This window comes from Nicotiana tomentosiformis, chromosome 6 (assembly GCF_000390325.3).
Source record: "Nicotiana tomentosiformis chromosome 6, ASM39032v3, whole genome shotgun sequence".
Classification (NCBI taxonomy): Eukaryota; Viridiplantae; Streptophyta; class Magnoliopsida; order Solanales; family Solanaceae; genus Nicotiana; species Nicotiana tomentosiformis.
The window spans coordinates 98,830,180-98,846,948 of record NC_090817.1 but is presented as its reverse complement, the minus strand read 5'-3'; the positions used below and the strand labels follow the sequence as shown (position 1 = coordinate 98,846,948).

At 38.0% G+C, this 16,769-nt stretch overlaps 1 protein-coding gene across 1 annotated transcript; it reads right to left on the bottom strand.

Moving 5' to 3' along the window:
- Positions 1–1,057: 1,057 nt before the first annotated feature.
- Positions 1,058–9,506, bottom strand: LOC104089222 (nuclear-pore anchor). Its single transcript, XM_009594066.4, has 5 exons — positions 9,369–9,506; positions 8,905–9,241; positions 2,833–8,749; positions 1,566–1,652; positions 1,058–1,470 (listed from the first exon to the last, which is right to left on the bottom strand). Exons 2-3 carry the CDS (start codon positions 9,208–9,210, stop codon positions 2,903–2,905), a joined length of 6,153 nt encoding a protein of 2,050 aa, XP_009592361.1. The 5' UTR covers positions 9,211–9,241; positions 9,369–9,506; the 3' UTR covers positions 1,058–1,470; positions 1,566–1,652; positions 2,833–2,902.
- Between the last annotated feature and the right edge of the window lie 7,263 nt (positions 9,507–16,769).

Here is a 16,769-nt window from a genome sequence, read left to right as displayed (position 1 = left end):
TTTCTACGAACATATACCTAAATACTACTTCATTGCAATTACACGAGGAAAACACCCTAGAGTCTTTGCACCATTTACATATATTGTAATTAGATGATCTAAAATGCATATATACTTCTCTTCAAGAATAAAAAAAAGTACCTGAAACTTGTAAATAATCCAATTTGTTCAGAGAATTTCTGTATGAAGAAATTGTCTTATCAAATTCTCTTTTGGATCATATTTTATGTGAGATCGAGTAACATAAGATAATTAAACTGTCTAGTAAAGGTATTGGATGTGTCTTTTCAAATAAGATGAACATTGTCTAATGACCTCTACTTGTGATTTTATTTGAGTTCAATTGCAAACCTAAGAATGGGTGCTCAAACACTTCAGACTTTGTTAGTGAAGGTAAACTTTTGTTCATTGGTTGATAGTTAGTTTCACTTAAATAAGAATGATTTTAGTTATATTAGTAACTAATGTGAAGGGTTACATCCCTTCAAGTAATATTTCATTTATTTGTTTTAATAAATAAGATAAAAGGAAGGCTATTATGGTAATTTAACTTTTCAGTTTAGGGCTTTGATATATATATATATATATATAAAATTGTTTACTGAAACGTAATATGAGAAAGCCAGTGAAGACATCTATTTAAAGTTTATACAAAACCAAAATATGGGAAAATTTTATCTCTCATTTTGGTTTTAGTCTAATGAACCAAATATCTTCTGAAAAGTATATTCATTAAACAATCTTGTTATTACTTAATCCCGGTATTATTTGTTCTTTTTTGCAACCAAATGAATGACCTCTGAAATGATTTCTATGTAGAATATGCCGGAATAACTAATTCTTTGTACCTTTGTTTTCTTTTTGCCCAAAGCCAATAAATCTTTGCTTTCCGGAATTTTACAATTCTTATGTCCAAACGCCCACTTAGTTTGTGAAGACATTGTTCTCCCAGTGAGTCCGTGCGATAAAAAGGTTCAGTATGGTTTTTTTAAAACAAGTCATTAGAGAACCTTTTCATGTTTTCAAAAAACTTGAAAACCACCTTTTCAAAATAGTGTTCCGGAAAAAAATTTCAACAATCTTTCATCCCAACAAAAAATGTCACATTTGATTCATATAGCCATCAACTTTATCCAAGAGCAAGTTTTAGACTAATTACAGAGGGGCAAGAAGCATCCTGATCACAGCAGAGGCGCCACCAAACTTGTTCAAGACATCCAGACAGTCCAGTAAACATAAGACAAGGTCTTCCCCAAACAGCAGATCAACAAAACAGCAAGAACATCATCAAGGTTGATTATCCATCAAAAAAGTAAGAACGTCAATCTCAAGTTAAGTTCCCAATCAGAAGAGGCAAAAAAACAGAAGCAGCCCGAAGAAACTAGTCATGACGTAAATGGTTGGGCACAAAGCTACTGAAAGGTTCACAACCGATTTCATTGGACAACGGCTCATTTTTTACCCTATGCACTGCAAAAGAAGCAAGAACAACTCCACTTTAGTTAAAAACAAAGGCAGCAATGTTTCAACAGTTATAAGTAGAGAAGCGACTCAGCTGGCTTTACCATTAAATTGGAAGATGAATGTAGTGACAAGATTAAGGGCTAGAGTGAAGTGTCTCCAAGATGAATTAAGTGATACCAGGAAGCAACCTAGGATTGCAAAAGAGTTTGGAAACAGTTAAGATAGCACAAATATTCAGAAATCTTTATAACAGCTACGCAGGTACAAATCTGCACTAACAGGAGTAGCAACACATGAGAATAATCATCAATTTTAAAATCAAAATAGTACAACATAAACATGCTTCAAGGTTGATGAAGGAAATAGAAACCCCACCCATCTCAGCAGAGAGAAAAATGAAGAGAAAGAAAAACCTAAAACCCAAGAACTATAAAGGGAAAATAAAACCTAAAGAAATTGAAGATACCCCCTCTACAATTAAAGAAACTGAGCCCCTTTAGGAAATTTTTTTTTTTTGGGGGGGGGGGAAGGGGGGAACAAATTTGTTTGGATTTTTTCCATTTTAGATTGAGAATGCTGGGGTCCTGAATCTATGCAATCGAAGGAACGAATTGTGGACATCTCGTTAAAAGAGTACAATTACCATCCATCTCTTTACGGACTAGAATTGCCACATCTAGGAAGGAGGAATTCTCATCATAAATTCATAACCGCCTAGTCTTCATTGCTCACCATCTTATTTTTTTATAAGAGGGAAACCCGCAGCCGCTACACTTGGTGCGCACTGGGTAAACCTATTGCTCACCATCTTAATTCAATAAATTGGGAATAGTATCAGATCAACTCCTCTCTAGTCATTTCCTCTTTTTAATTAAGCAATAAATTGTACAACTTTTAACTTTGGTTACCTATCCAGAAAGGAAACTACAACTTTGGATAAGACTTGGTCTGGAATGATGGTCAAACTATACACACACACAGAGGTTCATATCTTGGCAGAAGGATATGGGGTAGGGAGAATATAAGCCAATTTGTTCTTCCTGTATTACCAAATGAAATCTAATTTTATTCTTCTATGTCTCATTCAGATAATTTGTGGATGAGAGGCATTCTCTCAAAAAAAGGAGAAAAGGGGGGATCTTTTCGGTTATTCAGTAATAAATACTTAGGGAAAAATAAACTTGGTCCGCCTTCTTTTACTCATAGAACTCATACAATTGCACTAAAAATCCACTACAATTTAAAGCATACACTTTATATTTCTTTCTTATAAAAGCACAAAACTGTGTTGCAGGAAATTGATTTTTCAACAAGGGATATGGCATGAAATTGATCTATGAAATATCTGTTAGAAGTATTATAACTTACAGAAGAATGAAAGGCTGCGTAGAGGAAACAGAGCTCCCACATCATTGTCATAAAAGATAATGCAAAATGATTAACCCTGTGAACCAGGGGTTTGACCACGACCACCACGCACATTGCGCCCACCACGACCCCGAGGAGCTCGGCCACGGCCTCTTGGCATCGTAGAGGAAAGCATACCAGCCTGCCTAAGGGAAGCCCTTTCTCTAGCCCTCTCATTCAAGTTTATGGTTCTTGAGCTCCTATTGACAGGTGAAACCTGTTTCCCTTCTTCCGTTTCAGCTGCAGCAGTGTCACCCGACCCCCCTTCTTTTGAAATGCTGCTGTCAACTAAACTGCTTGATGGTTTCTCACCAGTAACAACAGCATCCACAGCCTGATCAGTTTCAGTAGCAACCTGGTCACCGCCATCATTCAACTTATCAGAGCTTTCAGATAGCTCTTCTATCGCATCGACTTCATCATTCTTATCATCATCTGGGAGCTGGGAAGATTCAATCTCCCCGGTGTCTGTTGAAGTAAGCAAGGTGTCTTCATCAGTACCAGCTAAGCTTTCAGCCTGAGGTTCTAAATTTTCTGGGCTTCCCATTAATAAATTGCTACCTCCCTCGAGATTTCCAGCATCTTCAGGATCAGCAATTAGCTCCCCCTCTTCCCTTTCGTCTGCTGCTAGCTGCTCTCTCTCTTGTTCCACCTGAAACTTTGATTCATTATCTGGAGTTGACACTTCACTAGGCCTCCCCAAAGTATCATCTGCACCATCTGTTCTATCAACCTGTGACTCAGACTGATTTGTTGCAATAACTGCCGGCTCTTCAACCTGCTCTCCAGAAAGCATAGTCTCATCCTTCTCAGTATCACTGGCTTCCTCTTTGAAACCTTGGGTTTCATCTCCAGCATCATGTTCCTCTGTAGTAGGCAGAGATTCTGAAATTTCTACATTACCAACAGATTTTTCTTCACCACCTTCTTGAGGTGCCTCTAGGCCTTTGGACTTCTTAAGCACAGGTTGAGCCACATCTAAGCAGGGTTCACCCGTGGCAGAAATCTCTTCTGATAACTCTGAGGTAGACGCTGCAGATGGGCGCTTGCGAATTGGTGGTTGAGTTGGTAATGTTGCATTATCTAGATTTTCTGCATTTTGAGGTGTTGTCATGTGCTTCCCGCTGTTGCTGGATACATCCGTATCTTGCATCTCTACATCAGCTGAAGGTTCTTCTGGCTTTGTAATGCGAGGTCGAACCAACCTCCTTCCTGTTTTACGAGTTTCAGAGGTCATCTTTGATAAAACAACTTTTCCTACCACAGGAGTGGAAGTCAACAAGCTAGCTGGTGGCGAAGGCGTAGCTGCTGGACCAGGTACAACAGAGCCAGAAACAGAAGCATCTGGAGCAGAACTGTCGGTGGCACCTGTAACCCCGAGCTCACCACGTGCAACCCTTTCAAACTCATCTACAGCCTGAAAATATGCAGCAGTGAAGTCCTCTAAGTGAGTCCCGGAAAGGAGTTGATCCACTGATGTGCCCTCTGTTTGACTGCTTTTGGCTTGCCCTATCTTCTCAACTTCATCGGTAAGCATCTTCAAAGCCTGCTTATGCTTGTCCAGTTCATCTAATAGCTTGGACCGTTGCTGAGTCACAGTTTCATAGGAGTCACTTATTGTCTTTTGAGTCTTCAAACGCTTTAGTTTCCCTTGTTTCAACTCTTCTCTGAGTTGAAAGGCCATCTTCTCAAGCCCCTGGATTCTGGTGTCTTTCTCCTTTTCTTTGTCTTTCAAGGCCTGTTCATCTGCAGCATCAGCAGTTCTTTTCCCCAGTTTTGCATCTTCCAATTGTTTGGAGAGAGCTTGATTCTCTCTAGCCAAATCATCCTTTTCCTTTGATAAGTTGTCCTTTTCCTTTGATAAGTTGTCCCTTTCCTTTAATAAGTTCTCTGCCCTCTTCTTCAGTTGAGCAATTAACCTTCTGTGTTTATCAACTTCGGATTTCAGAGAGGCCTCAGCTTGCAAAATCTCGTTGATTCTCAATTCCCTCTGACTCAATTCTGTTCTGCTCCCTGTGAGGTCTTGTTCTAAGCTAGAAACCAGATTCTGCTGCTCAGATATGGCTTTCTTAATCTTCTCCAGTTCTGCATCCTTTTCTCTCAGATTCACTTGCATCTGTTGAGCAGCTTCTTTCAGACTAGCATATTCTTCCAGATCAAAACTCTTATATCTCTCAACCAACTCATTAACCCTTCTCTCAAGCTGCTCTTTATCCAGCCTCTGCATTTCAGTCTCTTTCCTACAAGCCTCCACATTTTCTTGTCTTTCATTGAGGAGCTTCTGCAGACCCTCTACTTCAATCTTCATCTTCTGAGCAGCTTCACGAAGTTTCTGGCATTCTTCAAAGTTGTGCTTGTTCTCCTCTCTCAATTGCAAGTTACTTTCACGAAGTAAGTTCAGTTCTCTAACCTGAAGCTGCAGTGCTTTAAACTCCTCTTCATTTAAAACCTGAGATCTTGAATTCTCTCGCTCAGAATTAAGTGATGCTTCTGCTAGATCTGCTCTCCTCTGAGCGTTCTCGAGTTGCGATTGCAACCGAAGTTTTTCCTGTCTCAGCAAAGAAATTTCTGTTTCTGCAATATCCTTAGACCGTCTTAGATAACTCACTACGTTCATCAACCCATCATCACTCTCGGCCGTTGTGCTTCCAGAAGATGTACCTAAAGATTCACGGTCCTTCTCAGCCAGTTTAATGTGCAAACCCTCAAGCCGATTAAGTAATATCTTGTTCTGTTCATTAGCCTCAGTGTACTTCTTCTCAGCTTCAGCTTTTGATACTTCTAGCGCCGACATCTCTGCCCCCCACTTGGCCTTCAATTCATTATTTTCAGTTTTTAGAATATCCGAAATTTTACGGAGCTCAGATGATTCTTCTTGTAAGGCAGCCAAGGCTTGAGATGTTCTAGTCAGTTCTTGAATTGTTTCTGACTGCAGGATTACCTGTCTCTCATAATTAACTTGAGCAGCACGCCATCTTTGATGCTCTTTGTCCAAATCATCTTTCAAAGCAGATATTTGAGCCTCTAAATTTGAAATCTGAGACATCTTAGCAGAGTTATCTTCTTTCAGACTGGATATTTCAGCTAAAGTAGCAGCAACAGCTTCTTCTTTCCCTGCAGTTGCAGAAGCTGCTTCATTTGACTTCACATTACATTCATTCTCAAGATCAGTAATGTGTTTCTTAAGCGATAAAGCTTCCTCTTCCATTGATTTTTTCACTCTATCAGCTTCCACTTTGAGGTCCTCATAGGCCAATTCCATCTGCTTCAATGCTTCTTCATTCGCCTGAGCTATGCTTTTATATTGCAGCATGTGATTTTTGTTAGCCTGCATCTCCTCTTTGAGTGTTTTAACTTCTTCAGCAGAGTGCATGTCCTCAGAAAGCTCAGTAGAAGAGGAAGGATCATCAGCTCTCTCAGACACCTTTCCTTGTGAGGCTTTCAGTTTTTCCTCTAATTCAGCAGATCGTGCCTCAGCAATAACAGCTCTAGATTCAGCAGCAGCCAAAGAACGTGAAGTGCTGGCCAATTCCTTCCCCATTTCCTCAGCTCGTCTCAATGCATTCTTAAAATCACTTTCTCGCTCAAGCATAAGGTTTCGAACTTTATCACGCTCTTCTTGCAATTCTTTCTTAGCCTCAGCCCATTCTTTCTCAATGCATTTAATATACTCTTCTTGCCTTTTCCTCTCAGCAGCTCTTGCCTCATCACGAACGTTTTCCGTACTCTGCAATGTATCTAAATGGGCCTGCAAACTATGCACCCTCTGTGACAAATTACATACTTCATCAGAAGCTCTCTTCTCGGCGTTTATCAGCATATCCTTTTCGTTCTTTAGAATAGAGACCTCCATTTTTAGCTTTCGAGAAAGCTCCTCGGCAGCATTCAATGACTCATAACTTTCTCGCAGCTTCTTCTGGTGGTCAACTATCAGCTGTGAGAACTCAACATTTCTCGAGAGGACAGCATTATGCTCCTCTCTCTGGAGCTCAAAATCTTTCACATATCTGTCAAGTTTATCTCGAGCAAACTGTGCTTCCAGAGCTGACTTCTCACGCTCGGATCGAAGAGAGATTAACACGCTCCGTAATCTTGATGACTCTTCTTCGAGACATTTTACACGCTCAAAAGCCCGTTCTTGTGCTCGCCCTAAAGCTTCATGTGAAGCATCAGGTAACAGCATCACTTCATGTCTTTCAACCTCGGCCAATTTTTGAGATTGAGTATCAGATGAATGAACTCTATGCTCTTCATAAAGCCGTTTGTACATTGCCACAGCTGTATGGAGTGATTCGATCATCCTTCCCTGTTCGTCAGCTCTTTCCAGTACAGCATTAACCTTGGAGGAAGCTTCATCAATATGCTTCTGAAGCTCCTTCTCATAATTTTTCTTCAACTCTAACTCTCTGTTCTCAATCTGGTCACTAAGGCTGCGAACTAGGCCTCTTAGCTGGACATTTTGTTCAACCAGACTGTTTATGTCCTTGTAGCTCAACATCCTTCCAGCATTATCAGCATTAGATTCAGCACCAAACATAAATACAGAATCTGACACCACAGAATCATCATTTTTGGGTCCCACTGATCCACCACGGAGTTGTATATCACGACATTCCTTTAAAAGCACTGTCACCTGTTCTTGGAGGTCAACTATCTCTGCCTGAGCAACTGCATAATCACGGTCACGACTTCTCAGATCAACCTTTAATTCCAGAATGTTCCTCTCTAAATCAGCTTGCTGTGAGAGGGAATGCTGCATTTTTTCACTTAGCACGGAGTAAGCATCTTCCAATCTTTCATGTTCTGCTCGCTCGTCCAAGATAACTCCAGCTTTCTCCTCTATTTCACATAGTACTCGCTCTAATACAGCCTGAGCTTGTTTTCTTCCCAATTGTTCATGTCGTAGAGCATCAACAGCTTCCTGATATTTTGTGTACATCTTAGCCAGACCCCAACCCTCCCGAAGAAGTGAAGCTGCTAATGCGGTTCCTGAAACACCAATAGGTAGACTAGGTACAACCATGTGATCACCCTCAACCATGTCACCAGCTTCAACTGAGTTTGGCAATGATTCCCTTGTAAAATAATTCAAAGGAAGAAGTTTCAGTGTATCTTCTCCCCTAATTTTCAATTCTGCTTCGTTTTTCGCAAACTTATTTTTCAAGCATGCAACCTCCTCCTCTAGTTCTTTCTTTGCAGATACCTCTTTTTCAAGCCTCTCTTTATAGTCATTCTCTATTTGGTTTCCATGACTCTCTAAAGCCTTAATTACTCCTTCAAGTTCTCCTGCCTTTTTAGACCACTCCTCAGAACTCTCCTTGTACAATTCCACAAGCTTGTTTAAGGTTGCAATCTCCCCAGATATTTGCTCCTCTTTTGCAGCTGCTACATCCTTGGAAGTTAATAAATCTTGCTCTAGAGAAGTGAACTTTAACTCCAGTTCCCTCACGTGTTCCTCTTTCCTCTTCAAACACCTATCACATTCATTAAATGTTTTCTCGGAATCAGCAAGTTTGGCAGACATATCCGCCTCAAGCTCAGAATGCACTTTACGCAGCTTCATGAGATCATTGACCTTGGCTGTTAACTCGTCATTCAGCCATGCATTATGCCTCTCAACAAGCTCCTTCTCCTGCAAAAGCCGTGAACAAGAAGCCTGAGAGCGTGATACTTCAGTCTCCAAGTCACAGATCCGCGCTTCCCTAGCCGCAGCAGTTTCAGTCAAGTGAAGTATCTTATCAAGATAGCTTTTGATAGTGGAATTTTTCTCACTGATTTCCAAGTCTTTCTGCTCCACCAATTCCATCAATTGCCTCTTCGTTTTCCGCAGTTCTGAAGCCTCTGTGGATAACCGGTCCACATCTCCATCCTTTCCAATCTGTTTTCATGTTCCGGAAAAACAATCAAATACAATAGAAAAAACATTTTTTTTTAAAAATACAGAATTTAGGGTGCAAACTAAGGAGAAACCACTAACATATAAAAAAGTACACTGAAACAAGAAAAAGGAATTAGGAATTAGAAAAAACTTACAGATTGGATGTGAACTTGCTGTTTCTCGGCTTGTACTTGAGAGAGTTCAGAGAGGCGTCTCTCGAACGACGAGTTAAGCTCAGAGTGCTGCGATTGAAGCTCAGAGTACTCCGAATTAAGCGAGAGGTACTTCTGTTCGAGGAAGGAACAACTCTGTTCAGCAGTAACGGATGCAGCATCAGCCTGCGCTTTCACAGTCTCCAGTTGATTGTATAAATCGCGTATGAATTCATCGGCTTTTTCAGATACCAAAACGGCGTCGTTCGAGCACCGCTCGTATTCATCGTCCGACATAAACAACGGCATCGCTCACTTTTGTTTTTTACTTTTCATCAATCTGTGAAATCAAATGTACTATGTTAATGCCCTAATTTTTTAAAACTGCTATAATAATAGTCTACAATTTTTGCAGCGGAAAACCCTAGAAGAACAACCACGGGAGCATACTGGGAAGGAAAACTTACCAACGATGGAGGATCAGTTTTAAAACGCACGGCTAGGGCAAAATTGAAACGACAAAGGGAGTTTCTCCACGCTCCTCACCGAAGCAGTTTTCTGGTTTGTGATGTTTTCTTTTTCCTGGCTTTTATATTGGTCGTGTTACCCTTGCCTCGTAATATATTTAGTTTTTTATAGTCATATACTACAAAATATTAATCTTATATAAAATTATGATCTAATATATCATGTTATTTTAATAAATCTTATTTGATATTTTATTATTTAATATATTATACAGAAATATAATAAAATCTATACTAAATCAAAGTATACACATCATATAGTAATCAAATAAATTATTTGTTCTCTTTATTAAATTAGCAAGTATTTAGGCCTTATTTATTTTTTTTTAAGATAAGTCTTAATCAATACACGTCTGAATATTAAAATGTATATTTATTTTTTTAAGATTAAGACATTTGAATCTTAATACACGTCTGAATATCAAGATGTGTATTAAGATTAATACATCTAAATCTGAATACACATCTGAATGTTAAGATGTGTATTAAGATCTGAATACTAAATGATTAAGACTGTTTGATTTTTAACATCTGAATGTATAAATTTACCTTTATTTGAAAATTAATAACATAAAATTCAAATAAAATACTAATTAGTCTAATATTCCACCAATAAAATATATGGTTTTTAAAATATGATAGTTGTAGGTGGTGATGGCTAACGGTATTTCTTGTGAATGCCGACTAAAAGTGGTGGTTGGTGGTAGATTTGGTTGATGGTGGTAGTTTACGGTAGTAGCTAGTGGTAATTGGCAGTGATAGCTATTATGATTGATGATGGTGGTGGTGGGTGGTGATAGTTAGTAATGGCAAGTTGTGGTGGCGGTAGTTGTGATTGAGGAAGATGGTGGTGGGTGGTGGTAGTTTATAATGATGGACAGTGTCAGGTATGGATGTTGATGGTGATGGGGTGATTAGATGTGGTAGTTTAGGTTGATGAGTGTTGGTTGTCATTGAGAATGATGGTATTGGGAGTGGTGGGGATGGTTGATGGTGGTAGTCGACAATGGTGGCGGCTATGATGATGGTGATGGTGGTGGTGGTGGGTGGCATGGTGGTAGTTGATAATGGTAGGCGATGGCGATAGTTAATAATAAATATGGATGATAGCATCTTAATGAAATTAAGCCTCTGTTATAAATCTTAATCATATACACCTATCCAAACTCATTAAGTGGTTGTAAAGTAAAAAAACAAACACACTTAATGATTAAGATCTGAATAATTAAGATTCAGACTTTAAAAACAAACACACTTAATGTCTGAGATCCGAATGATTAAGATTCAGACCTCCGTTAAGTGCAAACAAATGAGGCCTTAGTATGGGTAGTTGGCGAGGTGACCTCTTTTCAAACTTGAATTGGCCAAATGACCTTCAGGTTTTAATTATTGTAGGATTGACCTTCATATTTAATTAATGGTTAAGTGGGATTATAAAGTGAAGGGGGAAGTTCAGTCTTTATCCCTAAAATTTCAGTTATTACACTTTGGCCCCAACCTATATAAATGTAATATTACCATATTTAAAAAAAAAATCCATCCCTTGCCGCCTCATCTGCCACCCCAATCCCCATTTCCCACGACCGATTCCTCCATTTCAGCTTGTCGAATCTGTCGAATTTGGGAAAATAATTGATGGTACATTGGATTGATAATCAATATACCTCCTTTATCTGGTAAGTGTTTTTATCTCATCTTCTTTGTCATTGTTAATCTGGGTTTTTGTAAAAAAAAAAAATTGTATAGTGCTCGACCACTAGTGTACAATAGACCACTATTAGAATAGATCACTAGTTCACAATAGACTGATGGGAGATTATATATTAGTATGCGGTCTATATTCTGGTGAATGGGTTGAGGGGCAAACTAGTTGGTATTGAAATTCCTATACAAAAGTTACAAATACCTATCTGTATACCTAGCAATTGTACATTTGATGAATTTGTTGATGTCACCATTAAACGTGGAAAACTAACATGTTCCCCAAGAAATTTGAATATTACATATATGCTTAGCTTTGCACCAAAGAGAGACAAGATTACTCTTTCATTCATTAAGAATGACAATGATTTGCAATTGTACCTCCTTGATGTTACAATGATGGTATGAGGCCTTGTTTGAAGATATTTTGTGGCTGAAAATGAGTTTGAAGAAGGAGCTGAAGTTCCTGTTGAAAGGTCTCATCAAGGTTCAAATGTCGTAGTTGCACCACCACCACCAACACAACCACCAATTTTAGAAGTAAAGGAGGAAAGAATGGTGATAGATGGCTTCAGTGGATTTAGTGATGACTTGCATGATTTTGGTGATAATGAAATGAACTCGTATGGTCCGGAAGATGCAGATGGAGCGGAGAGCTCCCAGATATTGTCAAGTGGGCAGCTAGAGATAAAGGCTTGGTGGACTCATTAGCTACACAACACAACCACCCTGATGGTACAGTTTTTTCCCTTGGAAAATGCTTTGACAACAAATTGGATCTAATGAAACAGTCGGAGATTTCTTATGTGAAAATGCATTTTATGTTTCGTATGAGGAAGAGTAGCAGTAAATTAACTTCAGTGGCATCCTGAGATGTGAGTTGCCCGTGGAAGTTACACGCTTTATAGTATGAGAGTTTTGATAGGTTTTATATTACCAAGCACCATGGCAAGCACACATATGGGGTACAACATATATCAAGCCATCTTCCTAACGCATCGTCGAAGACTTTGGGTGCGTATTACCAGGAATGGTATGTTAATAGCAAAGGCCCATCCCCGTCATATCTGATGGATGTTATTTTTACATATTTTAATCAAAATATTACTTATTGGAGAAGTTGGAAGGTAGGTGAAATAGCTAAGGCTATGATCAGGGGTACTCATGAAGAGGGGTATACTTTGTTGGAAGCGTATCGCCATGTTATATTGTCCTATAATGAAGGAAGTATTGTTGATTTGAAGGTTGATGATAAATTGCATTTTAGATATTTTTTCTTATATGTTTGATCTTTCATTAAGGGGTTCACGCATATAAAAAAGGTTATTGTTATTGATGGGATATTTCTGAGTGGCAGATATGGAGGCTGCTTGTTGTCTGATGTGGCACAAGATACATAGAATCACATTTTTCCAATTGCATTCTGTGTAGTCGATAAAGAGTACGATGATTCTTGGACCTACTTTTTTGAACAATTGCGGCACATTGTTGACGGCAGTGATGAATTATGCATTATCTCTGATCGGCATATGTCTATTGGGAATGGCTTCAAAAAAGTTTTTACTGTCGTTCATCATGATTTTTGCACGCGTCGCATTGCTGAAAATATGCGCAAGAGGTTTCATTATGGAATTTTTATTAAGCATTTCTTTTCTGGTGCACATTCATACATTACTCAGGAATTCTTTAACCATTTTCAGCAATTGCGTGATAAAAAGTAGGGAAGTAGCTAACTGCCTCGCGAATGAAATTGGGTTCCAAAAGTGGAGCAGGGCCTTCTTTCCAGGAAACTGATACGGCGTGTTGACAACAAACATTGCAAAATCGCTTAACACAATACTTAAGGATCAAAGAGACTTCCAGATCATAGGCCTATTCAATCATATTATTCGAAAATTTGTAGAAAAATTCGAGGACAGCGTAATGAAATGAAAAATATTTTGACCCTCTTTGTTCCTTTTGCTGAAAAGAAATTAGGAATAATATGGTTGTCGGCGACGCATTCTGGGTGCATCAATTAGAGAATAACTAGTTTAGCATCGTCGGGCACGACATGGATGCGGTAGTTGATCTGGATTTGAACATATGTTCTTGTTGTCAGTTTGATTTGGAAATAATACTCTGCCCACATGCAATAGCAGCTTTGAGATTGAGCTTTGGGAATAAATATGGTTCCTTCATTTACGATCACTCATCTCCGTTCTATAAGGTTTCAACATATTTGGCTGCATATGAAGGAACCATTCACACAATCCCTACATAAGAGAAATGGGTGGTGCCTGACGAGATTCAATCCACGAAAATACTTTCACCCGATGTCGAGCCTACAAATGGTAGAAGGAAGTTTAAGAGATGGCCAAGCATTTTAGAACCTAATTCTTCTGGCAGCAAGAAAAAAGAACCATTTTCAAAGAACTTGGCCACAAGAAAATGACTTGTAAAGTATTCTTGTAGCATTCTTGATCTTTTAGATACTGGTGTTGTAATAAAGATAATTAACTCTTTTAATATTCTAGACTTGTTGTTTATAATCACTTGTTGTTTCTGCATTGTACATCATAGACTATTATTTTATGGTCAACCACTGGCATTGTCTACTGCAGACCTATGATCTATAGTCAACCCTCCCTTGTTTTAAGAAGGAGTCATGTGACCAAGTTGTCTCATAGACTATTGTTTTATGGTCAACCACCCACATTGTCTATTGTAGACCTATGATCTATAATCAACCCCCTTATTTTAAGAAGGAGTCATGTGACCTTCTGTCGTAGACTACTGTTTTAGACTATTGTTTCAGAATCAACCACTTGTAATCAACAAATGTTCTATTGTCAACCCCCATAGATATTTTCAATTTAACGAAGACTTATTTTTAATTTAACCAAGACTTATTGCGTTGGTTTAGATAGTCTATTGACAACCACTGGGTTAGGTAGTTAATTTAATGTCTAATATTAATAAGTGTTGGCACCCAATATTAAAAGGACGTGTCTAATTAATTGAAATACATTAAATATGTCGATTAAAAGCATCAATTCGTTTCTCAAAACCCTCAACAGTCACATCATTTACGATAAGTCATATGGAAAGGCACCATTTAGTGTCAAATTCTGTGTATAAATACACTAGATATGATGGAAATATTTATTCATCATTCTTCCAAATAGCCCAATCACTTAACAGAGAAATGCCTCTGAGGCCAAGGCCAAGCATGGACGCTATTTTCATCAAGGAATTGCTGGATAGGCTCATCCGAGAGATCCAAGAAGCCAAGGTGAGGCAAGAGAGGAACATTCGTCGTATCACACTCATGTTGCAGATTCTCCTTTGTAGGGCTGATGCAAATATTCACCACTATGTTAGCCCAGAAAATTCCCTTCCCTATGATCCTTCTCCCCCTGCAGTTTAATTTTTTTCTTTAGTTAATGGGGAAAAAATGTATGTTGCTGTGAGGGGAGTTATTTAATAAAAAAAATTAACTTAATTTTTTGTCTATTTTATTTTCTGCCTTATTTTTTAATTTTGTTGTCCTGTTTTTTTACTTTTATGCTTTGGTTATTTTTTTCCCACTTGACAAGACTTAAGTGCAAAAAGGCCCCAAAACGAAATAAAGAGGTTCCAATAGAAACATACAACTCATGGATATAAATTTCAGTCTTCCAAATATTTGAATTTTCCGCTATGAATTGAAAATTTCACAAGAGTTTTTGAATAAACCTACAGTATATAGTCTACCCCACTGATGGTCTATAGATCCATTGTAAATGTAAACCAATATAATTTCATAGTAAAGAATTAAGAACAGTATATCAGTCATAAATTGGATATGCAGGGGTAGTTCCTCAATTATTAGTTGTTCATTCGTGTAAAGTATTAATTTAGTTACCTTAAATTAAAAAAAATGACAATTATTTGTGAATAACTTAAAGTTGTACACATCTAATTCAACAAATTGCAAACTTTGAATTGGATAAAATGGATTACTATAACGTATCAATTATATCGGTATCAACCTTAACCTATAATTGGTGAAAACAATTTTCATTACATAGTTAATAAAAATTATTACAACATAATGTTAAGGCAATGTATGCAATTTGAAGACTAATTACCTATTATAATCGATCATAGCATTATTGTAACGACCCGACCGATTATTTTACTTTCTAGATACTCTTTCCCCTAAATAACATTCTCCGAATGTGCTTTTACTATTTTATAACTTGTGAGAATGGTTAGTTCAGGATTTGGAAGGGTTCGGGTTGAAATCAAAACACTTAATTTGCATATTATTGGCTTAAAAGGATTAAGTTTGACTTGGGTCAATATTTTTAGTAAACAATCTCGAAACCGGGATTTGACGGTCCCAATAGGTTTGTATGATGATTTCAGGCTTGGGCGTATGTTCGGATTGAGTTTTGGATGACCCTGGAGCGTTTCAACGCTTAATATTGAAAGTTGGCGCATTGAAATTTCAAGTTCTTTAAATTTGGTTTGAAGTTGGTTTTAGTGTTATTGAGGTCCGTTTGTGATTCCGAGCCTGGGAATAGTCCTGTATGGTGATTTAATACTTGCACGCAAAATTTGGTGTCATTTCGAGTAGTTTAAGTATGATTTAGCGCGTTCGGGGCAAATTGGAGTAACTTGAAGTTCATAAGTTAATTCGATTTAGTTTGGAGTGTGATTCTTAGTTTGGGGGTTGTTTTTCGTGTTTCGAGAGGTCGAGTAGGTCTGTTGATCACACCCAACTATGCCTTATAAAAAAGACTAAGCGATCGTTGCAAATATAATCCGATTTACAAGTCCGGAGTCGAATACCACAGAGAACTAAGGCTTAGCTATAGTTGTTCAATATTACCAAGAAACACAAGTCCAAACAATTTTCTAGTTATAAAGACTTGATTTTTTATTTCTACTAATTAACTAACAAATATTATAAAGCAGTAAAATTGTCAACTAACAAGGATGGAATTGGAGACAAGCCTAAGGAGGTCTAGAGTTATGATTTTCCCAATTGTCGGAATCTTTTCCGCTACGCCTTCTATAATTTTGCCTAAGTATTCTCTACCGATCGTGAGTACTTTTGGTATCGTAGCTCTCTCTAGAGCAACTACCATAATTTACTAGACGTATTCTCTCGAACTACGCTAGCTGGCACTAATTTACTGCTCACTACAATCGCACCAAGGTTTCGTTATCTCTAATCTACCTTTAAACCCTCTGTATTGATCTCTCACATACGTTAAGAGTGATGTTGTTCAACAACCACCTAAATGCATACTCTCTCTTGAGCAATATACACACTAAATAGGCACAATTAATTGATGGTCATTCAATCAATAACAATAAACACGTAGTTGAACAAGTAGAGGAATCCAATGGCTCAATTATATAAAAACATAACAAGGATTTATCCTACAAAAGGTTCTATCAAAATCTAGATAACAAATTAGTTATTCATAATAGTATGCAAAACTACAATACTAGAATTCATAACCAATAATGAAAATAGGATGAAGGAAGTGAAAAACTCATAGAAGAATTCTCTTTCTTGCTCTTAGCGTATTCTTACATCCTTAGGCCGAATCCCATCTCCAAAAACGTCCTCCTTGGTGGAGTCTGACCCTAAAAATGACTCTT

What these genes read in the sequence shown, in the direction of transcription:
- LOC104089222 (XM_009594066.4), bottom strand. Translation starts at nt 9,210, where the DNA reads ATGCCGTTGTTTATGTCGGACGATGAATACGAGCGGTGCTCGAACGAC. An exon ending in AGCAAGTTCACATCCAATCT is followed by an intron (nt 8,750 to 8,904) that starts GTAAGTTTTTTC and finishes ACATGAAAACAG; the next exon opens with ATTGGAAAGGATGGAGATGT.